Below are 26,801 nucleotides of genomic sequence, written 5' to 3'. Positions count from 1 at the left end.
GCTTTTGCATAGAGCATAAAAAAGAAGTTATTACACTATTAGCTAATGGCTTTATATATATATATATATATATATATATATATATATATATATATATATACACACACACATACATACATATATATGTATGTGTGTATATATATATATATATATATATATATACACACACACGTATATATGTGTGTGTGTGTGTGTATATATATATATATATATATATATATATATATATATATATATATACACACACATATATATGTTTGTATGTGTGTGTGTGTATATATATATATATATATATATATATATATATATATATATATATATATATATATATATATATATATATAAACAATAAAAAAATCTAATTATCCAAAAATGAAAGCAAAACAGTCTCAGAAAAAAGGTATTAATGATCTACTCAGTAGTGGAAAATGATTAAAATGAGACCAGAAGAGCCAGAAAAAGATTGATGAAGCTTGGTTCCATGCTGTAATTCCTGTGATACTTTAATGAAGGCACTGGACAGACTTTAAGGCATGATGCTGAAGCTCACAGGTTCCATGATATGCAAGAAGTCATTTATGAGAAGGGACACTCGTCATATACATCCACTCCCTGCTCCTCCTCAAATGTCACCTTGGCATCATCCGAATCCAACTATGACAGGACAAAACACAATATTTGCATTCACAAAACACTACATGAGACAGAAAGCTATTAATGTAGGTGATACAATGACTGTTATAAATACAGCATACAAAATGAAGGAAATTATAATTTAAGCAGAAATAGAAAAAGGTCATGGAGTTAACCTTTAGATATCCAGTCTGAGAAAAGTTCAATTGAATGCTGCATCTAATATTAAATATGATAAATATGCTCTATTAAATAATTTGTTCAGTCCGTTCCTTTATAAACGTCTACAATCTTTTCCATCTGAAGTGTAATATACAGTAATATTTCTTATGTTGTTTGTTCTGTAGAGTGATGCAAACTTTGCACTTAAAAGTGTGTAGCATGTGTATGAAGTGTACACGTTTTTTTGACTATTCTTGTCTTTGTCAGTCACTAATGACATGTACATGACTGCTAAGCCACTTACGCATTTCATCTCTGTGGTAGTGTAGAGGCGCCCAGTCAAGAGAATACGAAGAGGGACGGTAAGAATGAGGACAAACGGCAGAGCCAATGAAGCTTTGGTGGATTTCACCGCCCAAAGGACGCCCAAACACACCAGCTGGATAAAGGTGAAGAGGTTCATTCTCCAAGTTTTTACCTAAACAGGAAACAAACAGAGAATCAATATTGAAAACTATGAAATTAGAGCATGTTTAATGATTATTTTATACTATAACATTATGTACAATTTTTTCCAGTCACAAAAAATAAAAAATAATTTTATGAAGTTTTAGAATAAAGAATAAAGGTGTTGTCATACTCGAGTGGCGTAGGGATGAGACGGGTGGTATTTTTTGGGCACAATCAATAGCTGAACGCGATCCCACAGCTGAACACCACTTAGAGAGGTAATACCCATGTAGAGAAAGATGCCAAACAGAGCTGACATGGGAATCAACTTGAGGACGGGCTCCATAAAGATGGACACACCTGGCAAAAAATGACAGACACAAACCCCTTTTTTTTTAAACAAATACATAGTTTTTGGTACTTGTCAGAAACTAACATGATTATCTGGATAGTTTTAAGCAATCAGAAATCAGCAATCAGCTGCGTGCTGCTAGAAATGATGAAATTTGTATGTAAGAATAAAAAAAAACACAAAGCATCATCAATCCAGTACTCACCAACTAATACAGCCACCAAAATCCCACTAATCCTCTGCTCCAGCACCTTACTAATCTCTGGTTTAGGGCCTTTGGACATGACAGTGAGGGCATTAGCATGGGTGACAGATCGCACCGTTGCAGCACTAAGCCAGGGGGAACCGAAAAGGGAGGCAATTCCACCCATCACCACTATGAGAAGCAAATCCAAATGGAAGCCAGAGCCCTTCACCATCTTCCTCTCTGGTTTACTTACAATCAGCCTGCAAGGTTGGGAAGAACATCCAGTTCCAGTATATTGTGTTGCAAGTTAACAAATAAAACAAGATTCTGCTATTCTATTAAACATGTCTACAAATTGTTAAGTTTTATGCATCTTTTTGTTCCCATGAACTGATCTTGTTAGTTATAGAGTTAGAAGAAAAAAGCATATGTAATTTTTTTCTGCTATGTTAAATGTTTTCTTTTTTTAACGCTTCCAATTGCCATCGAATAATTCCCACCCACTAACCGATTCCTCCATATTACACGACACCAATAGAGAAAGGAATGGGCCAACGTATGCTTATTCTAAGACATACTGTATGCAGCACTGGAAGTAATTAAGAGGTAATTTCCTTTGATCACGTACATGCTTCAAACTGTGCTAATGTGTCACTTGACTGAATCAAACATCTAATTAACAAGTTTGAAATGGATGAGATAGAGGACAAAAGACACCAATATATATGCAGACTGGGGGTGCTGTAATTGTAGTTAACAGTGGGAAGAGAGAGAGAGAGAGAGAGAGAGCGAGAGAGAGAGAGAGAGAGAGAGAGAGAGAGAGAGAGAGAGAGAGAGAGAGAGTAAAATGATTTACTTTCATTTGAGAGCTCCCAACTATTTTGTATACAAGAAGCTACTCACGTGGTGATCTGGGACTCAAGGAATATGAGAATGAAGACCAGTAAAGCTGGAATGGCACTGCCAAACATGAGCCAAATAGGGAATGTATTCTTTACTCCCAGTGGGTTGATAAACCAGCCTCTGACAGCAGTGTTGGTCACACTCAGACCCTTTGGGACAGTCAGTTTCTAAAGATGGTTGAAAGAAAATGAACGTATATATAAGAACAGACTTGACCACAAAAATTGTTTATCATCTTATTCTGACTGAAAAAAATGCATAAAAATCCATATAGTTCAATTATGTAGATGTGTTGTGATTACTTACTGTACTTGCAAAAAGTAATATATGACATACTGAGACCGTAAATTTGAATTCAACACTAGAGGTGTTAACACTGATGCCTCACAGTGATGTGAGACCCTGACCCATTCTGGATCAATTCCAAAATCTAACCATTACCTTCTTGATGAGAATTTCATATAAATCCTACAAGCATGCAACACTTTATTCTTGAGGCATGGTGCTAACAAGAATCTCTGACAAACAGAACATACAGAGAGACACACAGACAAACCTGAAGACTTAATGAATTAATGCCTACACCACTAGAGGCAGAGGCATAAAATTCTCAAAAACATTGTAAATATGTTTAAAATCTATATTTAAAAATATTTTTTATTAATAAATAAGTAAATAAATAAATAAATAAATAATGTATTAATGTAAAATAATTATCAAATAAAATGCAGTCTGTTAATAATTTTTTATTGAGTAATTCTCTCTAACATTTTATTTTTAAATAAATGTTAAAACAGGAAGTGCCTTTTTCCACTGACACTAATCCAGAAGATATAGAATCAATAGATTTATGACAACAATTTTAAAATTTGATTTATTGACTGCACAGTGGGTCATTAATGCTGAAACGAACCACTTTTACAGTGGGAATATTTAGAAATGATGCTTTCCCAGACCTGTGTTTCAACATCATTAATGCTGAAGTCAACTGCAACCATGAGAAAGAGGGCAATGGGAACACCAAAATCTCCAATCATGCGGCGAATCTGGGAAAGGCAGATTATTATTATTATTACTATCGTTCTCTGAACAAAACAAATACAACAGCTATAAGTACACCGCACCTACACACATAGTCAACTATAAAGAGTCGTTCTTGAAATTAAACAGAAAAATGTGACTTAAATTTGGATATCAAACATAGCTGATGTTTGAAACGTTGTGTTAATGACATTTTGTTATGTATTAGATCACTGTAATAATTTTATGTATGATACCAAACTGGTGGTTACACGTACAGGGCCTGGGAGGAAGATGCTATTCTTGAATTGACGGAAGAAGTAGGCAATGAAAAAGCAGCCCAGCATCAGGCACATAGAGAGCAGTGCAGTGTTGGCGTAGGGTCCATTCTTGACTTTTGTGGTGTTGTTTGTAGGATCTGGGTAGTTTAGCTGCAGAGGATGAGCTTGGAAAATCTGTACAGAGGAATTGGATAAAAGTTAAGAGAAGAGCTGACTACTGATGGTCAGTTAAAGAAATGTTCAGTTAATGCATAAAAATACATAGGACATGCCAGAATTTAAGATGTCCAAAGGTGAGAACTTATTTTAAAAAATATTTTAAAAAACAAATGCTTTAAATGAAATATCACTGAACACCCTTTAATCTTTATGTTTACCTTGAATAGCTTGTAAAAGGTTTCATAGATGAAAATCAGGGAGATGAGAATGGAGAAGATCTCTTGTGTAAAACGAGAGATGAAGCGGACGAGGAAACTAGCCTCAGCCGCGACGACAATCAACACAATGATGATCAGCCACATTCCAACCCATACACGACCCACAATGTACTCGTAGCCCTGCGACTTACAGAACTGACAGACAAACAGGACAGCATTTTATGAACCTACTTCATCCCGTTTAGGAATTACATCTAATCTCCTGTATGTAATCTTTTTTCTATTAATGTGCTATCATAGCGGGATAGATGTATACACAGTCATACAGTGATGATTGTACAGGTCTGCATTTGTCGGCAGGTCGTAGAAGGTATTTTACAGAATAATTATGTTTGATTATAAGTATATCTCACTTAGTCTCACTCAATCGTTAACTTAAATTGGCAGCCTACTTCAAAGAACGCTTCTTCAAACACCAGCAGTGGCCCACTAAAGCCGATGACCAGCACTGGTTGGGCAGCAAATAGGCAGAAAAAGATTCCCTGTGCGCTAGTGGAGATCAAAAGCTCTGACACTCCCATCCATCCTTCTGTCTTATCCGCTAAGAACAGCAGAGAGAAAGAAATGTCAGAATGTGATAACAGTTGAGAATTGTGGTCTAGATCTAGAATGGACAAGTTCTACATGGAAATGGATACTCACCCAGAAGTCCTCCAAAGGTAATAGCAGGAGAAAGGGCAGCAAAATAGATGAAAATTATGGCAGAAAACACCTGGGGATTTAAACCATCGATGAAGTCACTCAGGTAATGGCGGTAACGACGCTTGATATCCTTGACCATTCCACCAAATGGAATTCCAGTTCGCACCAATGGATCATCCCGTGGCTGCTCATGCTCTGCTTATATTTGTACATAAAGGAAGGCTTATCATCAAAAATCATTTTATTTTATAGCTTCCAACATATTACCCTAAAAGAAATCTCAGATGAGGTAATCCTCTACTTATCCTCTTAAGACCTAACCTTTAGGTTTTGCTCCTAATAGGATTCGGGTGTCAGCAGGGCGGAGTCTTTCATGTAGCATCTTCTTTTGGAAGCGGATGATTGGCTGGAGCATGGTCTCGCTCTGGATCTCAGTGGGCGGGATTACAACGCTGCAGTCCATAAAGTCAGCAATGGCATTGGTCAGCTCTTTTTCACTATCAGCAAGATAAGCCTCCAAGCAAAAGACCTTTTGGTGAGAGTCAAATAAGGAGACGAGATTGAAGTCCCAACTGCAACTGATTCTCACACAAGACCAGATAGGAATTTAATGGCAAAATTTTTCCTGATTGTTGCTCAATTCTTCATTTTTCCCCTGTCACAATCATGCATTGCTCAAAATGCATATTAATGAATTGAATATTGAGACAATATTTTCTGACCAACATGTTTTGATCAAATTGACCTATGGATACTCTAGTCCCAGACATCCCACCCCTCGAACCAGGCCACAAGAGAACTGCATCACTCTAAATTAGTGTTCAATAAAATTTTCTATCCACTTCCACTCTTACCCAGTCAGCCAGGAGTGTACCCATGGCTCGTCCACTCTCGTGGAAATCTATGCCGCTCTCAGTAGGGCCTAACAGGGCAAATATAAAGCGCACAGGCAGTGCAGCCTCCATAATCCCGTCCATCACCACAGAATCATGCAGTCGCACAAATGCCACGACCGGCTTCTGCAGAAAGTCCACCGCACCTACACACACAGTCATAAAGTAAGAGAAACTCTATTCACAAAGGATAATTATGTTTTATGTAAATGTGTTGCTAAATTAGCCTTCCTCCTCACCTGATAACACAATAGATGCCTCTATGTCATCAGATGTGTCTCTCTGATTGAGAAGAATTGAGAGCAGAATCAATAGGAGGGACTGGTATTGCAGATTATTGCAAGAAGCTACACTCTTTAAAAAAAGTATTCAAGGAGTGTTTAACAATTTTTTTAAGGGTTACAATTAAAACCTTTTATAAAAAGGGAAATCCCTTGTTATACATAAAGATTTTTAAGGCTTTTGCCAGAGAGCCAAAATGAAGCATGTTTTTTGTTTAAAGAAATTACATTGCATATTTCCTGTGGGTAGAAAAACAGGGTGGTGAATTAACCATTATCAGAAGGATGAATGTACACTTAATGGAAACTTTTTGAAAAGGAAACTTTCTGATTTAGAGTCTGACACCTTTAAGGGTTCTCCTAGAGGGACAAACAAACAAAAAATCCTAAATAAAAGCTAGTCCATTGTAACAGGCTCCAATGGTATACCAGATGGATGCTTGATGTAGGAATCAGTATTCACCCTAGATTCTTTGGATGATTAAGGGCTCAAGCTTTAAAATCTAACCTCTAAAACTAAACCATTCTTTTTGTCATATGAAATCCTTTAGGCCCTTGAATGAAATTTTTGAAAGAGTTTAGATGGATGAACCTGTTACCTGTTTGGTGACAGAGAAGGTCTGCATCTCAATGCCTCCTGAGGTAACCTGGGTGCCATCAGCCTGACTGTGAACCAGCAACAAAGTAAATATAAGTTAGTTCTCATGGTTATGACCAATTTTCCCAATATAAGTGAGTTTATCCATCTGGTTTATCCATATGGTCTTTGGCCCATAAACCAGTCAAGCTCTCATGACACACTGGACTAACACTGTGTATATGTGTTTTACCTGCGCTTCTCTAACAGTGCCTTCAGCAAGTCTTCCTGATCTGAGCTCCGAATTTCATTCTTTGTCAGAAGTCCATCTACGATCCTCTCAGCAATAACTGTGAAGTCATTTTCCTTTAGGTCCAACAGCACCGCCGCTGCAGACGACCAATACAAATAAAGTGTTATTTAAATTCATAACAGCAACAATACTATTACTCTTGGTTTATTTTACTTTCTATAAGTGAACTAGTCTTACAGTTTTACACTCTTCAAAAATTCTACAAGCTTCTCCATGGTTCCATAAGATTAAACCTTCTGTTGTGGGGTTTTTCCCTCAAGGGGACAAGCTGAGAGTGCTAGAGTGAACCAATTTTAAATACTATCATTTGTACAATCTTTGTGGCATGAATAAAGGTATATCTTATCTTTATAAAGAATAAATTCCTTTTATACTGTATATGAATATTTTAAATTCTCCTGTCTTTAGGAAAAAACACACAGAAAGTAGAAAAATACAGACAGCAGTATTTCCTGTGTCATTATCTTTACCACACAAATTTCTTCTTGAATGTCCTTGAATCTCACCTGTGCTCATGACCTTGCGGAGCTGAATAAGGCTTCTGAAGGTGAGACAGGAAATGTGTGAGGACCCCCATTTCCCACTGGTTGGATTGAATGTTTCTTCATACCCCACCCAGCGACCGGTCTCCTGCCATTTTACCCCCAACAGCTCGTTCAACTCTACATATGACTGATACAAACAGAGAGAGTCACATAATGGAACTCAATCAAAAGTGTGAAGCATGTGCGGTTGTGGTGTTTAAGTGGAATGAGGTGATGTGTCCTGGGCATGTGCTTACCTGAGCATCGCCTCTGGTGGTGGCGTTGGTGTTGCTGTTCCAGGCCGCTGTATCATGAGACACATGAGGTAAGACTCGACATAATGTTAAGATACACGAGAAGGATGTTACCATGACATAATGATGTCATATCACCAGCAATATGAATGGCTTTTAGATTTATACTTAAAGTTTTAACGTGTGGTTTGAATTTAATTTAAAATTAAATGATTTTCAAGATATTTAAGAGTATACTTTGGTTACATATGATAAATTCTTTTATGCTGCGAGCTACATACTATGTAGCAATATGTATTGCTGTTATATCATGGATATCCTACATAAGTGCCTTGCATAGGTATTAACCCCACTGGAACTTTGTAGTGTTTATTAAAATCGAATTGGGTTTCCATGTGACTAAAAAAATCCGCCGTTATTGTAAAACATACAATAAAAAAGTATAGTATATACTTGTAGTAGTTGGATAGCCCTATGGTCTTTTAGTTAGGTATGATCTCTAACAATCTATAAGCCTTTCAACAAGCCTTTTATTTGACTTCTACTGGCAACAATTTAGAGTGTACGTGTGTGTGTGTGTGTGTGTGTGTGTGTGTGTGTGTGTGTGTGTGTGTGTGTGTGTGTGTGTGTGTGTGTGTGTGTGTGTGTGTGTGTGTGTTAATTCGAAAATTTTAAGGAGGGTGAATAAATATGGAAGCCAGTTGATACTTTCAGTAAGCACAGATAATGTTTTAGTTACCATCTGGGTGTGTGCTGATGATGTAGTTCTCAGCAGGTTGCCCCTCCTGCTGTTCCTTTCTTTTCTGCTCCAAGTCATAACTCCCTGTACGTTCAGGAAAAGGCCTACACGGGCGACAGAGAGCCCAGACTGAAAAAATGACACTAAGGACTGAATCCTACTGCACATTATTTCGACTCTCACTCTTTGGTCTCACCAGAGTTTATGTATGATAGGCCAGGCTGTGCTCTGTCCTCTTTTTATCATCCTAAAATATGAACAGTAATGTTTAATCTATTATCAGTGAGTCTATGCTAGACCAGGGTTTTTAGAGTAGTCTTTTTTCTTTTTTTCTTTTACAGGTCCTGGTGCAACCACACATTAATGAACAGCAGTGTACATGACATTTGGTTATAAAAGATAAGAACACTGCAGTATACTTTTTTAACCAGAAGGTGTGTCTGTTTCTCACCAACAGAGGGCGCTGTTTACATTTTGCTGCATTAACGGTTAGATGGTGGATGTCATGATTGTTCGATGGTGGTTGTTATGATTGTGTTTTTGGCAGTTGATGATTAATGAAACATCCTAAATAAGGAATTTATTTTATTAATAATAATGGGATGGAATTTAAAGTGAGCCTTTGTTTAATTAAATGATATTAATTCCATTTGTGAAGTTGGAAAATTCAAGGAAACAGCTTTAGAGTTTGTATAATATTCAGAAATAATTAGTAAGTGAAATGATAGTGAAATGATTTGCTCATATAAGATTATTTATCCTTGTTTTGTCATGGTTACTTTCTGTTCTTTTTGCACACACTACTGAATGGTTCCTTAACCAAAATAAATGAATGCATGTCTGAACAAATAAATAAAAGCTGTATTAACAAAGTGTTGAGAAAAGTTAACTACAACATTTAAGGTATTTTTAAGGTTATTTCTTGTGTGTGTGTGTGTGTGTGTGTGTGTGTGTGTGTGTGTGTGTGTGTGTGTGTGTGTGTGTGTGTGTGTGTGTGTGTGTTTATGTGTTTGCATTGGTGTGATTACTCACATGTTGAATGGTGATGCTGGAGGTGATTCAGCATCCTCATAGGACATGTCATTGTCCTGAGAGGAAAGAAGAGATACAGGGTGAATATTTAATTGTTTTTATAGTAGCACATTAGATATTGACATTTTACTCACCCCTGCAAAATTTATAACAGCTTCCATGAGTAGGGTCTGTTCTCTGTCTTCTGTATAATTTTTCGTCAAAATTTAGAAAAGAAAGTTACACAGAACCTGTTCACACACACACACACACACACACACACACACACACACACACACACACACACACACACACACACACACACACACACACACACACACACACACACACGCAACAATATGAGATATAGTAATATCAGGTTCCATAAATAACATATGTTTCAATAACAAACTGCCATGATATATGTTAATATCTATCTAACACAATTTATTTATTTGCATGGCTTCTCCACTGCAGACAAATGAAATACTACACTAACGGATGAACACAACATAATGTCATTTGTTTGTTACTTGATGTATTATGCCAATACATTTTCTCTAACGATATTGTATCACAGGTTTCTGAGTTCTGTATAGGCAAAGCACTTTTTTTTTTATCACTGTTTAACCCTTTACAGATAAATATCCCCACCTCTGTGTCTGTCTTAATGTCATGCCTGATCTCACATGCACTCTGAAACAAGTGTGTAACTTGTTAGATCATGCTTCCTCTGCTATAAAGGATCCATAGCCCTGCCCTGCTTGACTATATATACCTTGGTAATGAACAAGTCAGGTGTGTTCAAGTGTTAAAACTGGAACTGGTACAAAGTAATGAATCACCAGGACAGGGACATGAGAAGTCCTAGACTAGTGTTTCTGTGAGATGAGATCTTACAGGGACAGGGAGATTTCTCATGCAGTATGTGCTGTTTTCTGATAAGTCCTGCTATCAGTAGTCACCATTCAGCACAGTGCAACACAATTTGCCTTAAAATTCACCCGCCACAGCAGAACTTATGAAGCCTTAGACTGTATATTGAAGTTGTGATACTTGAAGATTCATTTTTGTTAATGGGCCAAATTACACTTAGTTAAAACAACAACAACAACAACAACAACAACAACAACAACAACAACAACAACAATTTCTTTAATTTATAGCTATTTACATTAAATACAATGCAATGCAATTGTATTAAAATTGTATATTTACAAAACTGTGCAAAAATAATGAGTACCATTTGTACTAAATCTAATTTTAATCTAAGATTTTTGCACAGTAAAATAATTAAATATTGTATTACAGTGTAGTTCTCTAACTCTGAGTTATACGCCCCCTAGTGGAAAAACAGAGACTAGCTCTAATTGTTCTTCATTTTTAAATCATTTACTGTATATCAGTGTTAAGGATTCTAATTTATGTTGATGGGCTAGATTAGACTGTATTTAACACCTTGCACTAAACTGTACCACATCATACTCTGGAGGTGACATTGGACCAGTATTGTGTATTTGTATTACAAATGGGAGACTTTTAACATAAAACCATTTTCAATAAAGTAAAATTATGTACTTTTAAATGAAGGCACCGCTGTTGTGACAAGCAATGGTTGAATTTAGTACCATTCAGTATTTCTTATTTATTTATTTGTTTGTTTGTTTGTTCGTTCGTTCATTTATTTATTTTTATTTGTTAGTTAGTTAGTTAGTAAGTTAGTTTTCCAGAGCATTTGAGCAACGCTACATATTATAACCCATTCACAAAGTATGGCATGTTACGGAGATGTGTACTGTGGCTCATGAATGTGTCTGTCACTCATCGCTCTTTGGCCTATTACGTTACCCACAATCCTCACTTCATAAGTCTTTTAAATTGTATACTATGACCTAATATGATGTATGACTAGAGTGCTATGTACACAATATATATATATATATATATATATATATATATATATATATATATATATATTATATGGAAATAGTGATCATTTGCACTTCAAAGATTTGATGTGTAGCTAGCTACCTGATGTTAGCTAGCTACCTACTAAACAGTTCTTGCTGTGCTCTGCGTATTTTATTTCCCCTCAGCATAAAAGTGTCTATTGATAATTGATTCATTTGTTTGACACATTTGGTTTTCATTAGCACACAAATCTTTGACTGTGCAACACATTATCGTATTTCATTATAGTTTATAGTACTAAACACCAGTCAACTACAACTATTCTCTTTTGCTCTCTTTTAAAGACAAACTAAATCCCACTGCCCTGAAGACTCTTTAGTGGAAATTTTCAGATTTTTACATATCTTACACGTAAGACGCCTTTCATAAATGTTAAATGATCCTACACTTGCATTCAGTATATCACAGCATTGGTTTTTAATTCTTTCTAGTTTTATTTTTTATATTTATTATATTTATATTTATATCATTTTTTACAGAGTATGGCATATTGTTTTGCACATTTGATAGCTACTTTAGACCTTACATGATGTGTTAGCGGCGCAGAACGGCAAATTTAAATTCGATCCTTGCTGCGTTTAAGTTATGACTCCGCAAATTTAGAGCGGGAGGTACAATTGTGTTTTGCTTAAAGCAGCTGAATGGCCTGTGTCTGTCTTGTCTGTAGGACAAACCTTCATAGATATGGGAATTATCATACACACACCAGCATGTTGCACACCCATGCACACCCAAAATGGTCAAACTGGCATCTACTGCAGACTTTCCCTTGATTTGAAATGCATCAGGTCAATATTTAGTTAATACACTTATTCACTTTCAAATAGATGATTTTTGTTGTTTTCTTGTAAGATATTTTTTTGGTTAAAAAATTTTTTCAAGCTTATTTTGTGATATTTAGCTCAAGTAATCAAATTATCTAGCACAAATAGCTTGTCTGGGCATAAATCTCATGATAAATGTGAGTGTCTATGATATATTCAGGAGCTCCTCAAGGGTTTGTTGAATAGTAATGGCATCTTAAATTCCAAAATTGGTTCTACTCTGCAATGAAACCCTGGTTTACACAAAACCTTTGAGGGTTTCTCTAGAAGGAAGAACCATGTGTGATAGTGAGAATCTTTTTTTTTTTAGACTGCAATAATTTGAACCTAATTTCTGACACCCCCCCCCCCCTTTTTTTTAAATCTCATGACCTGATCCTCTATAAAATGTGTAGGAATTCTGCAAAGCAAGAGGCAAGTGGGTTTTTATATAAATAAAATAAAATTAAGTAAGTTCAGATAAAATTACAATTAACATACAATAACATTGCCAACAGTATTGTTGTATACTTGACTTTTTTTTAAATTCTTACAGCATCAGATGCTGACCTACAAACACTTAATACAGTTTTCAAGCCACAAATATATGTACACAAAATTTCACAGACATATCCACAGATAGTGTTATCAAGTCTCTTATTGAGGAACACTCTCTTACCTGGATCCAGGTGTTTCTGGAGGTTCTTTATTGTCTCGGAGTGTGGAGACCCGCAGCTGCGCTGTGAAACCCGCCGTCTTCCAGGATGGGAGTAACCTGCAGGAGGTGTAAGAAAGATAGATAGATGGAAAAAGCAGAGTGATGGTACGAAAGGGAAACACCCATTCTGACGCCATAGCTTTCTGAGTCACGTAAAGAGAGATGAAGTACAAACTGACGTCTAGTAATAAGCCACCCCCCATACCCACACCCCTTGCTGAGCACCCAGGGTGGCAGCAGGGCGATAAGCACCCACTGCACAGAGAGTGTTATCGATAAAGGCCAGTTTACAGCAGGGATACCCCAAAACTGTTAGCATAATATTGTTCCTCGGCTGCCATGGACTGTGGTCTAGTTAAAGTACACAACTTTAGATGAGATGTAGAGAGGAAGAGGCAGTAAAACAGAAGAACAGGACAACTGTGGTGGTTGAGAGGTGTGAAAGTTGTCCATGATGATAGCAGGGTCTTGTAATCAGCATGAAAGCATCTGTTTTTTTGACGTCAACTTGTTTACTATTTGGGGATTCCCTTTTAAGAGGGCTTTCCTTTCATGGTCCTCCTCTGATCAGTTTGATATGTAGTTTTTTCCACTGAGTCATTCACAACTGTAATGATATTGCCAAAAATGTTGCTTGGGTTCATGTTTCTTGCAGTTCATCGTGAGATTAGTGAGTGAAATATAACTATGAGGAAACACGATATGTTGATACTACATCATACACGGTATGATGTAGTATCCAGATGTATAAAATATTCAAGTATGAATAAATTGTACCTGTTTAAAGCCAAGGATGGTTAAGGTCAATGTTCATACTGAAAAGTCTTGATTGTACATGTCTCAATACTTGGTTGAACTTCCTTCTGCTGCAATTACAGTTTACAAAGTAATTCTCAACCAGCCTCACACATCTATATCCTGTGATCCATCCATCTAAATTCTGTAACTCTTATGCAACATAGGGTCACCGGGAGCCTGTAGTCTATTCCAGAGGAACACGAGGGATGCCCTGCAGAGCACAATCGCACACTCACATTTCTACTCACATACAATAGACAATACAGCCTACAATGAATCTTTGGACTTAGGAGGAAACAGGATTACTGTGAGGAAACCTCCGAATCATGTGAATGAAGCAAATTTGCTTCTTGTCTCGTCTTGTCTTCATGTCTTGTCACATACTTTCAGTAGGATTGAATGGTGACTGGGTTATTCTAAGATCTACAAGTTGCTGGGTTTACAATACTCCAGTGTAGCTTGTGTGAGAGTGTAGCTATGGCTGTTTAGGGTCATTGTCCTGTTTGAATCAGTTCAGTCTCTGCCTCATTCTCAGGTCTTTCCAAAATCTCTTTCATCCAGGTAAATTCTCAGTTCCGGGTTATAAATATCCAACCCTAAATCTTTAGACTACTTCTGGCACTGTACACAATTACACAGACTTGTTTAACTAACTGCCATGTTGTGCCTTGAGATTTACCAAATTGCACACAGTTACAGTAGATATATATGTTCCATGTTGATTCATTTATTAATCCACTCATTTTAAGTTACTGTGTGATCCTGGTTAGTGTCACATTGGGGTTTATCACAGAAACACTGAGCACAAGGCAGAGACAAATCCACAATGAGATGCTAATAACAGCATGGGGAAATTTAGCATTGCCCAAACTACTGACATGCATTTAGAATTTGGAAGGAACCCTACACAGAGTTTATAACATGGAAGGAACCCTACACAGAGTTTATAACATGGAAGGAACCCTACACTGGGTTTATAAGGTGGAAGGAACCCTACACTGGGTTTATAAGGTGGAAGGAACCCTACACTGGGTTTATAAGGTGGAAGGAAACCTACACTGGGTTTATAAGGTGGAAGGAAACCTACATAGGTTTTACAAGTTGGAAGAACCCTGCAGGGGTTTATAAGGTGGAATGAAACCTACACAGGGTTTACAAGGTGGAAGGAACGATACACTGGGTTTATAAGGTGGAAGGAAACCTACATAGGGTTTACAAGGTGGACGGAACCCTACATGTGGTTTATAAGGTGAAAGGAACCCTATATAGGTTTTATATGGTGGAAAGAACACTACACATGGTTTATAAGATGGAAGGAACAATACCCTGAGTTTATAAGGTGGAAGGAACCCTACATGGGGTTTATAAGGTGGAAGGAACCCTACATATGGTTTATAAGGTGGAAGGAACCCTACATATGGTTTATAAGGTGGAAGGAACCCTACACAGGGTTTGTAAGTTGGAAAGAACACTACATATGGTTTATAAGGTGGAAGGAACCCTACAGTACATGTAGTTTATAAGGTAGAAGGAACAATACACAGGGTTTATAAGGTAGAAGAAACCCTGCATAGGGTTTACAAGGTGGAATAAACCCTACACAGGGCTTACAAGGTGGAAGGAACCCTACAAAAGTGGTGCAGTGGGTAGAGTTGCTACCTCACAGCTCCAAGGTCCAAAGTTTGAGCCTGGAGCTCAGGTTCCTCTATGGGTAGAAGTTTCTGCACATGTTCTCTTTCTATCTGTTTAGGGTTCCTCCCACCTTATAAAAGCATTTCAGTAGGTTAGCTTATGCTACATTTCCAGAAGGTGTGACTAGCATTCTATTTAACTAAATTACAAAATCAAAAAACTGGAAAATTTCAAGCGTTCTTGACATTATGTGAACGGAAACACATTTTTAGTGAAGAGGGGTTTGATAATTACTTTTGAAGATATTGGTTATAATTCTGAGCTCAGTCACATGGCAAATTAAAAAGGGTGTGCACATTTCTCCCCCACAACCCTGGCCAAAAAAATAATAAATCTGTTTGAATTTCACTTGAATTTTGTTATATTTATTTATGTTATGTTACAGATAAAAAAAAAAAAAAATTGGACAAGATTTCTCTTATGTGCATTTTATATAGGATGAATATCTGAAATTTAAATAAGGGCGTGTAGATATTTCTTGTCCACTGTATAAACCTGAAGCATGAAACTGAAACATGAAGAGTAAAAGAACATGAATAGATAACATATTCAAGGATTATTGATTTATAATTTTAATTCGTTTTTGTTTGTTAGAATGAAGAAAAGCAACCAATCCAACTAAGTGAAAATTAACTCAATGGATGTAAGGTTTATTTTATAAAATCCATTGTTTTTCCATTCTCTTAAAAAGTGCCATTAACTCTGGAATGACTTCATAGCTCAAGTAAGTGAAAAGGTGATTTTTTTTTTTAACAGTACAGAAAAAGCACTTAATCATTATGCGAAAACTGAATTTAATGCGGGAAAAAAATAGTGGGAGGGAACAAATACGGTACAAATATAAAGTCCACACATGCGTATGAAACAGTTTCTTAACAACATTAGTGGGTAGCTGTTATCTCTTTTATTAAAGTAATACATTTCAAACCAGTAGCCTACATGCAGTATCAGCGGCAGTATCAAGTTTTTTGCTATTACAAAAACAGAACCTAATTCGTATGGAAGCCTCTGTGTTAGTGTGATGGTGTATTTGAATTTGAAGTTTGTCTTGTTTGTTGAAGTATTGAAACGTTGCTTGTGTGTGAACACACCCACAGAGTATGCAGTGATAGGCTCTATCTACACAAGGGCAAGCACACTGTGAGGAGTTATTATCAGCTGCCACAGTTCTTCATAAGGCGTACCTACATGTCAAACTGGGTGGTGGAGTGTATAATACACAACAACACACTGTTCCACACATCAGCTTCATATTAGTGTTATAGAGTTATCTTTTATACCGTTAGTATGAAAGTATTAGTATCTTTTATACTGCTGACTGAAACTGAGTCATTATTTTAGTCGGTTTATTTGAATATAGAGTGATAATATGTACGGATAAGCCTGAAAAAATATCTTCTGTTATAATTCATGGAAAAATTGTTGGAGATGCAAATTAACTGATTTGACAGAAACCGCAAACTAATTATCGTCTGAATTCCAGAGTGGTGCTGGGAGGTGATGCTACTGTCCAGCCCACATTTTTGTGTTCACCCATATGAGAGCTCATTGTTAACAGGCAGAAGAGGACTGAGGATGTGATTCAGGTGTAGTCACCAGATGGAAGAGAACAGAGCAGAAATGCAGAAATGACTTGTTTGTTGACCAAAGACACAATCTACTTTCATGTAATTTCTAAAACAGAGAAATGTAGCCTGTGGACATTGTGTTAAATGTATCCAAATAAAAAAAATGATAGATTTTCAAGAAAAAAGTGAACAAACAGTATTGCCACCAGGAGAACTTTATTAAATGAGTAAATGCTATCAAAACAAGGTTCAAGGTAATGTTACAAATCAATTACACCACCTGATATGGATTTAATAAGGAATTTTATTCTGTAAATCAGAGAACCATTTAAATAATGCAGTATCACAAACTTAAGCAGTGGTTCTGCCACTAATGTTTACTTCACATTCATTTACCATCATTTTACTTCAGTACAATATGGCCAGTGTTTGTGTTTGAAAATCTTGTATAATTCTTGTCATGAGCTGATTTTCACAATCAATCAACATTTTGACAATCAACTCAATGTTTCTATTTGTAATCATGAATTCTGTGCTAATTCCACAGTCAGTAGAAAGCAAAGGCTACGGTTGTTTCTAGAGTTACAAGTTCATCAGTAACATTCAGAAAAGTTAGGAATTATCAAAATAAAGCCTCAAATATGAGCTGAAATTCCAAAATATCAAAATAAAATTATATAAATATATATATATATATATATATATATATATATATATATATATATATATATATATATATATATACACACACACACACATAGTAAATAATGTAAAGAAGTTCACTGTATGATAAAAGGTCAATTAATAAAATATAGTATAAAGTTTATAAATGTCTATTACAAAAATATTACAAAAATACAAAAATCAAACAAAAATTTTAAAGTCTAATGCATAGTATGATAAAATGTTAACCCTGATTTAAATATAAAAGTAAACTGTAATAAGTATTAAATTAAAACTAAGTTGAATAATGGTTCACGTCATGAGATATGGCTTCAGTGAGTTCTTTGCACATGAGAATTAAATGTAAATTACTGAAAACAAAATCAAACATTCTGAGTGGCTACAAATGTCTTCTTCTTCTTCTTCTACCGCTTATCCGGGGCCGGGTCGCGGGGGCAGCAGTCTAAGCAGGGATGCCCAGACTTCCCTCTCCCCAGACACTTCCTCCAGCTCTTCCGGGGGAATACCAAGGCGTTCCCAGGCCAGCCGAGAGACATAGACGTCAAATGTCATCTTCAAAATTATTTAAAACGTCAAGTTTAAAAGAAAATCCTGAGGAGGATTATCCTGTAAGGAATAGTTCATATTTGGATTTACAAGCATAGAAAGTGACAAGGCCAAGCTCCTTACCAAGCCAGCTTTCTTACAAAGACATTGGAAAACCTGGGCATAAACCCAAATAAGGCAGGTTTGTGTAGAACTAAAGGCAACAGATCTGTGAATAAGAGTAAATAAAGGTTTGAGAAACATTAAACTGAAAAATGATTCAAATATAAAATGTCTAGAATGACAGCTGACTTCTGAGGGTCATGGTTATTTGTCTTAGTGACGTGAATAAAGCACAAAGATTCAAGTTTGCTTATTATGACAGCCGTTTCATGCAAATGAATCTAAGAAATACACTAAAAATAACAAAAATATGATATTACTGGGACAACAGCTGACATCTATGGGTTTTGTTCAGTGCATATGAGCTGGATGCTTGAATCAGTGACCTTAATGCAATGCACATGCACACACGGTTAGAATTGAACAGGTATAATCATTTGATTTAAAGTACACAGTATATAACTGTAGTTCTTGTTATCGACACTTACTTGGGTGACCTTGTTTTCCTCAACATCAACAGGTTCTACAGTATGCGCTGACAGGAACTCACTCATTTTTCTCTCACACTTTTATAGTTTACGAATCCTTTTTATGTGAGCCGCGTAGCATCGCCGGCTAATGTTAGCTCAGCTTAGCTTATGGCTAGCTCTGTTAGCGAAACTACATGCCACATTTTATCCTGTTATAATCCTAGAATCACTCAAACTAAATAGTAAGTGAGTTTTTTCCTTTCTCTCTTTTTTTACTGTGATATATTTATATTTATATAAATTATATGAATATTATATTTGATAATATATTTATATTCTGTATATTTATTTTTAGAATTCATTAAGACCATACTGTATGAAAAATTTGTTTAAATAAAATGCTTGTGATAATAAAGGATTAATAAATACATTTTGCTGTAATAACAGCTCGTCGTATTAGGAAGCAGTAGAGGGCGCATTATCCGCTGTTGATATGTATACAGACACGTCAACTCGTCCGCCATATTGGAAGGGGCGACAATTCTTGGTCTTGATTCTTTGGTTTGAAACCAAATCATGCTGTAACTTTTCCCGTCTTCAGACAGTTTTACATAATCTGCCGAAGTATTTGCAATGTTTGAAAAACCTCAATTTTTTTTTCTTCCTAACAGTTTGGTCTTTATTAAAGCATGACTGATCTTATATGATCTGATAATATTTATTATGCATGTATACAGCTGGACACAGGTGGATTTAGAATTAGAACGCAGCTCTGGAAAATAAACTATTTCCTATTTTTCACTGCTAAAAGAAAGAGGGGAGACAACTGATAAATTATAAAGTTGTTTGAAAACATTGAGCTAATTTAGCTAATTTTACAGGATCTGAAGATGTAACCTTGTGAGCCAGCATTAATGTATTCAATGCGAGTGATTTAAGCACTTATGTATGTCGCTCTGGATAAGGGCATCTGCCAAATGCTGTAAATGTAAATGTGAATGTAAATGAAGATGTCTTAAAGTGCAGGGATTTTGATTTGCCTATGTACATGGTGTAATTGGGGAACAGATCATTGAAGAATATCTGACATGATTATGTTGCTCATGATAAGTTCAGCGTCATAAATAAGCCTCCTTTCTTTCTACAATGACGACAAGGCACTTGAAACAGATCAGAAGCATTAAGAACATAGACAGTAGATCAACCAACAGGACAAATACACACTAATTAAAGGAAATCTAAATAAGTAAAAAAAAATCAGGTATTTTTTAGATGATCTAAACAGATTAGGGTTCTTATGATGCCTCTTAAGCTTTAAGCAGGGCAACACACTTCTCTCTGACATGGAGGCAATATCAGTAGTCAACATGGCCTAGTGAGGAGAGGGGGTGTTATAATCTCAACAACGCATGTGATCATCTTATGACTTAAAGGCCAGCACTGGACAAAGCCACAAAATCAGTTGCTACACCATTGCACAAGTGACATCATTTCACTCCAGAAGATGTCTGGTTAAAGGACATTGTATATTTAACCAAAAGACATTTACCTGCAATTTATTTTTATAGTGCTATGTAACAGTTATTCAGAATAATCAGCAGATCTGTGGTGTAAACAGTTTTAAAATTTTGTAAGGACATATACATATTTGAGTCTTTTTTTTTTTTTTGGCCTGCTTTCACATTTTTACTTCACTAGTCAAACTATGCCATTGCATTTAAAAGCCTTTGTAATTACTCACATAACTACATGTCTTTATTAGTAATTTCACTGTAGAGCATATTTAATTAAGCAACTACTTAATTAACCAATGAATTATGTTGATCGATAGATTGGTTTATTAATTAATTAGTTAATTAATTAAATATGCTCTACAGTAATTAATTAATGGTCAGTACACTTTTTATGACGTTTGTGGTGTTAAAAGCTGTATAAACAACTGGTGTTAAAAGCAGTATTTCTGTATATGGGCATTTCTTCAACTAGGGGCACTTTTAGCCTTGTGAAGTTGAACAAAAAAAGGTCTGTTAGAGGACAAACTTAGATTACAAGGGAAACTGTTAATATTTTAAATTTTTTCCGACCTGCAATGAACAAATGTCATTTCCACCACATCTCAATATACTCGTTCATTCATTCATTCATTCATTCATTCATTCATTCATCTTATTCATTTTCTACCGCTTATCCGAACTTCTCGGGTCACGGGGAGCCTGTGCCTATCTCAATATACTGTTATTTAAAAAAAAATGTGTTATTAAAAAATAGAATAACTTATGCCACTCAAGAATTGCCTAAGATCATTTTTGTAACTAGTTTTAACAGTTTTTCCACAATGTACATTAATTATATATTTGTTAATTAGCTAAATGAACTGCCATAAGGACCAAATGCTGAACTGTACACCTGTCACACTCTGAAATTTAATATTAGTTTGGGTAAGAGTTTATTTGAAAATAAATAACTTGAATATTTATACTAAGTAGAGCACAATATCATAAATTGTGGATAAATTTTTAATCTGTGATGAGAACTTTTTTAAATATTTAAAAAAAAGTGTGTGGTGATGGAAATGACAGGGTGGTGGTGGAAATGACAATGAATGTAACGTGAATGTAGAGAAACAGTAGATATATTTATTAGAAAAATACTTAAACTCATAACACTCATTAAACTCAATTCACAGAGTCATTAAACAAACTCAGCACTACACTAAAACAGGTGTGGTTGATGTATAAAACTGAGTTTTGTCTCACAGATGAACGGTTACAGTGCAAAATGTTTGGGTCCCAGGGTCAAAGGTTGAGATTTCCAATTATTTGGCTTCACAAATGGTACATTCCTTGTACATACATTGCTTGGTATAGTTTGGCGAATAGCACAGGGATACAATCAGATCTTCAATGTTGCTGCTTTTAATGCTTTTAATGGTAAAGCAGCTTGTCTGCCCTGCAGATTGGCATGTGTCTTGCAGAGGCATGTGTCTCTATCCTTAACTGTGGGCTTTACAATCCAAAACGGACGTCTCTTACAGAACTCACCGTTAGAAATTCTGATGTCAGGATGGATACTCCTTCCTAAACTTTCCAGTTTTTCCAGTTTTTCCAGAGGCTCATTCAGGAATCGTTTGTCTTTTTGTCTTTTTGTCTTTTTCTTGGTCACAGTATCTTTTTTACAGTTGATGCTCTGCTATTCTCATCTCTTTCTAAGAATTGTTTTATTTTTTCTTCTGTGGCTGGGCTAATGCTGTTCGTTTGTTTCGTCCGTGTGTAAGTAAATGCTGTTGTCCTTTTTTCGTTACTTCTCATTCTTCTGGGTGAAAAGCCAAATTCCCTTTGGGCCATTTTCAGTAGTCGATACTTCTTAAGCACTTTTCCTGCCATTATTTTGGAAATTATGTGTTTGTCCCTGTCTGGGTGGAGATTTTTATATCTGTCTCTCAATTCAGTGATCAGAACATTGTGAAAAACTAAAGTTCTTCGTAGAGTGCTAGCTGCTGTTACCATTTGCTGTTTGGATTTTGTATTTGGAGAGTCAGCCTGCCTCATTTTTTTCATCAGTCTCATATACCTCTGGCGGTATTTCTGTGCCTTTCGCAGTGGTGTGGTGGTGGAAAGGTAGGCCTGCATTGTGAGGGTTTTTTAATCTCCTCTCATCTATTTCTTTGATATATTCTCCATTATTTCCTTTGTTTGCATTGCTCCTGTTTTGACAGATCTGCAATTGCTTTTACTACTCCCTTTTCCTTTTTCCTCAGGTATCTCTCTCTGTCTCTTTTAAGTCTCTCTTCATATTTTATAGGGTCAACTTTTATTTTGTCCCTATAGACCTGTGACCTTTCTTTTGTTGTCTTAGGTGGCATTTTAAAAATAGATAAAATGAAATCAATTAATATAAAAGTAATATAGGCTAATTTAGAAATAAAAATATTATAATATAAATATAAAAAGTATTGTAATATATTATAATATAAAAAAAGTATTACACAAATCTACTCTCACAATCCATATCAATTGTACTTTTTAACCTTAAATGTCATTTCCACCACATGCTGTCTTTTCCAACACAAAGGGCAGTGTGGTGGAAATGACTGTGGTGGAAATGACATTTCTGTAGTTTTTTGTGAAAAAATGGAAGATAGCTTCACTGATTAGCTTTAAATTAATACTTGCATGTGATGTATGCAAAATACTCTTATTTAACTTAAAATTTTTAGCTTTTTAAAAACACCCTTGAAGGTACAGCATGTTTGGAAATAACGTAGAATAAATATATTAACTGATCTAGCAATATTTACCTTGATTTTTCTTCATTTGTTGTTGGTGAAAATTTAAAATTCCCTCCAAGTCCATCAAACCACCTAAACAATCTTTCACACAAACTTTTTAAAGGGACAAAAACATAAAGCATTGTGGTGGAAATGACACCAATACTGTGTGACAGCTATATTTTGTATAAAAAGTAATATTGATAGTAGTCTCACATTAATTAATATAATGTATTTTAATCATTTTACTAGTGTTTAATTCAGGTACATTAATAGTTACCAGATAAGTCATATTTTTAAACTGTATTTTCATTGTTGAAGTTTAAAAGTCTTGGTGTGTGACAAGGAGAAAACAGTGATTTTGGCACCTATAAGGAGGTTGGAAAGTATGAAAAAATCATAATAGAAAGGTAGTAAATTTTTTTAAAGGTGTTTTTATTGATAGTTTGACAAAGAAAAAAGAATTTGTCAAAAATGAATGGTATTTTTTAAAATATGATCAAAGAACACAAAAGTGCCCATAGTCTAAGAATCACCCATATATGTATATAGAAGGTGAGCACTAAAAAGTAAGTAAGTAAAAAAAAAATAGGCTTCTTTTCCATTATTAATGCTTTTGTTTATTTTTTACACTTTTACATTCTGTTATTTGAATCCAATTACAGATCCATTTACATATTTTTGCCTATTGTATATCAGGAGATTTTTTTTTTTTACTGCCTTTAATAAATCTGTGCAATAAAGCAGAGATTTCACATAAATCATCGGTTCACATAAACTAGACAAATGAAACAAAACACATGGGACTGTTGTGGTGACGGTCATGCTAATAATCCATTGTCATAGACAGTTGCACTGCCAATTAAGATGTCAGAGATGTATGACGTAGCTAAGTAATCTCTCAGAGAGCCTGTCTGGGTATAAAAAGAGAGATCCATAATCCTAATGAGCATGTAGCTGAGTTGGAGTTGTCAGGTAGCGCAACACAAGATTCCCACGTAAGTCAATTTGCCACGAGAGACCTGATACAACAAAGAAAGCAAAAACACAAGAAAGTAAAAGCGGTGATTTAGATTTCAAATACATCATGGGAAACAGCAAGAGCAGCGCTTTGTCTAAGGAGATTCTGGAGGATCTAAAAATGAACACCAAATACAGTGAGGCTGAGCTCAGCGCTTGGTACACCACGTTCCTGAAAGAGTGCCCTAGTGGGCGCATTAGTAAGGAGCAGTTTGAGGGCATCTATGCTAGCTTCTTTCCTGATGCTGACCCCACTGCGTATGCAAGGCACGTTTTCCGCAGCTTTGACCTCAACGCTGATGGCACTCTGGATTTTAAGGAGTACATAATTGCATTGCATTTAACGTCCTCAGGCAAAACTCTGCACAAACTCGAGTGGGCTTTTGCTCTGTATGATGTCGATGGTAATGGAACCATCAGCAAAAATGAAGTCCAGGAGATTGTGAAGGTGGGTAATTGTGTATATTGTCTAGCTGTTTAAAAAACAGTGTGTAACAGTAATACCAGTGTTTACACCGTTTTAGTATAATTTACGTATAATGGATTTAGTCTTTATTCTTTGGCTTAGAGTTAATGCATCTTTGAATCAATTTATTTCATATGATTGTTATTTATTTTTTAATTCTGCCTAAATCTAGGCAATTTTCAATATGATTCCTGTTGAGGACCAGACAAAACTTCCAGAGGATGAGAACACACCAGAAAAGAGAGCAGACAAAATATGGAATTTTTTCCAAAAGAAAGAAAATGGTAATTACAATTTGTATGGCCTAATAAAAAAATATATATAGGAGTGCATGACACCAGAAATAAAGCCATATTACTGTAAATGATATTTTATCTGTAGTTTGTCCATGTGGTAGAAGCATACAAATCTGTATACAAGTGTTTAACGTTTAGTTTTTATTAGAATATTAGCCACTAATGAAAATATCATGTTTTCACATTGTTTCATTGGCTTTGCAGATAAGATCGCAGAAGGCGAGTTCATTCAGGGAGTGATGGACAACAAAGACATTTTGAGGTTGATACAGTTTGATGAGCCAAAGAAGATACAGGACAAACTGAAGGAGAAGAAGTTATAACATTCACACTGCTTTCTCCTGAGACTGCTCTTTTCCTGTTTACACAGCTAAACTCCTATGCCACTCTGGCACACTTTTGCTCAAGAGGATCGTGTGTGTGTGTGTGTGTGTGTGTGTGTGTGTGTGTGTGTGTGTGTGTGTGTGTGTGTGTGTGTGTGTGTGTGTGTGTTTGTGGGGTGCATGTGTACTGTCTAACACAGCAGAACTACATCCCTGACCAATCGTCTGTATTTCTATCGCACAAATTATTCAAGCCCATTCGACCCACTATAGGGCCATGCATGTACGCAATTCAATTCAAATTCATTACTTAAGAATCTACTATGTTTTTATTTGTTTTATTTGTTTCTAATAACATGGATGTATAGAGAAGGGAATGAGAAAGCAATTAGGCTCAGATTAGTAATCCCCTGGCATAATCAATCCTCTTATTATCTGAAGGTCAATCCAGGCAAACTCTCATTAGCCAATGGCAGTTTTAATTTCGGTAGCTTATATTTATTTGTTTTAGCCTTTTTATATTGACAACAACAAAGTACACGAAATTTTATTTAGTCATTTTTTGTTTTTGTTGTTTTTGGTTGTTGTTGTTTTTTTTTTTTGGGGGGTGGGGGGTGGGGGGGTGGGTGGTTGGGGGTTGGTTATTTTAGCCAACTACAGCTAATGAATTTATGAATTTAGCTAAACTTTTAGTCTTTTTTCCCAAAGAAAGTATGCATTAATATCTAATTTCTTCTTGAATGGAACGTTGGATTGTATTGTTGGATTGTGCTGATCAGAAGAGTCTATTACAGAGCAGTGTGCATGGCCACATCTCCTCTTGTCTGACCTCTAACCATGTGTATTAATGTCATTTATTTCCATGTTCAAGCACGTTTGGCCCGGGAAGTCGGTGGTGGTATTGGTATGTTCGTCTTGATTTTAGTTGTTGAAGAAAATATCCTCACATTTTGTCTTTGACAGTACAAGAGTGGAGGATTTTGGTTTTGGTTATTGTTTCTTTTTCATCCAGGTAAAAGTAGTTCTTGACAAACTTACTCTATAGCAAATGAACACTGCCATTTGGCTCTCTTCTGGATTTGTATTTACAAGGTGGTTGTATATGGATTTGCTTGGTCTCCATATCTTGCATCTCAAACATTTGTCCTCAGCTGTTTATATATTATATATACTGTAAATGCATGACAATCCTACAGTTATTTGATTACTACTTTTGTTTTTGCCTTGATATGATATTGCATGTGTTAGCAACAACCTTATTGTCAGATATTTCCAAACTAATGATGGCTACAATCAGTATCGCTAGCAATATAGGGATTTGTTCCTGTGTATTTAGGTTAGTCAGTTAATAATACTTAGCTCATACTGTATGTGTGCAGATTTGTCCATGAATTTGAAAAAAAAAAAAAAAAACATAA

The 26,801-nt window shown here is 35.7% G+C and overlaps 2 protein-coding genes across 3 annotated transcripts; one reads left to right on the top strand and one right to left on the bottom strand.

Annotated features, from left to right (window-relative positions):
- Window positions 1-485: 485 nt before the first annotated feature.
- slc4a1a (solute carrier family 4 member 1a (Diego blood group)) lies at window positions 486-13,269 on the bottom strand. 2 transcript variants are annotated; one of them, XM_027139153.2, is made up of 21 exons: window positions 13,113-13,269; window positions 9,815-9,910; window positions 9,681-9,736; window positions 8,649-8,752; window positions 7,913-7,959; window positions 7,638-7,803; window positions 7,072-7,207; window positions 6,841-6,907; window positions 6,200-6,242; window positions 5,922-6,106; window positions 5,389-5,596; window positions 5,068-5,265; window positions 4,818-4,966; window positions 4,366-4,560; window positions 3,986-4,162; window positions 3,644-3,733; window positions 2,688-2,854; window positions 1,803-2,044; window positions 1,436-1,605; window positions 1,100-1,273; window positions 486-654 (listed from the first exon to the last, which is right to left on the bottom strand). In XM_027139153.2, exons 2-21 carry the CDS (start codon window positions 9,839-9,841, stop codon window positions 577-579), a joined length of 2,679 nt encoding a protein of 892 aa, XP_026994954.2. In that variant the 5' UTR covers window positions 9,842-9,910; window positions 13,113-13,269; the 3' UTR covers window positions 486-576. The 2 variants fall into 2 exon arrangements, with proteins under 2 accessions (XP_026994954.2, XP_026994955.2); XM_027139154.2 differs by having other exon boundaries at window positions 5,068-5,262.
- Window positions 13,270-24,133: 10,864 nt separating this feature from the next.
- On the top strand, window positions 24,134-25,865 carry rcvrna (recoverin a). Its single transcript, XM_027139056.2, has 3 exons — window positions 24,134-24,746; window positions 24,937-25,048; window positions 25,265-25,865. Exons 1-3 carry the CDS (start codon window positions 24,366-24,368, stop codon window positions 25,381-25,383), a joined length of 612 nt encoding a protein of 203 aa, XP_026994857.1. The 5' UTR covers window positions 24,134-24,365; the 3' UTR covers window positions 25,384-25,865.
- The last annotated feature ends 936 nt before the right edge of the window (window positions 25,866-26,801 follow it).

This window comes from Tachysurus fulvidraco, chromosome 15 (genome assembly GCF_022655615.1).
Source record: "Tachysurus fulvidraco isolate hzauxx_2018 chromosome 15, HZAU_PFXX_2.0, whole genome shotgun sequence".
NCBI lineage: Eukaryota > Metazoa > Chordata > Actinopteri > Siluriformes > Bagridae > Tachysurus > Tachysurus fulvidraco.
Note: the sequence above shows the minus strand (reverse complement) of the source record. Positions and strands in the feature narration are given on the sequence as shown.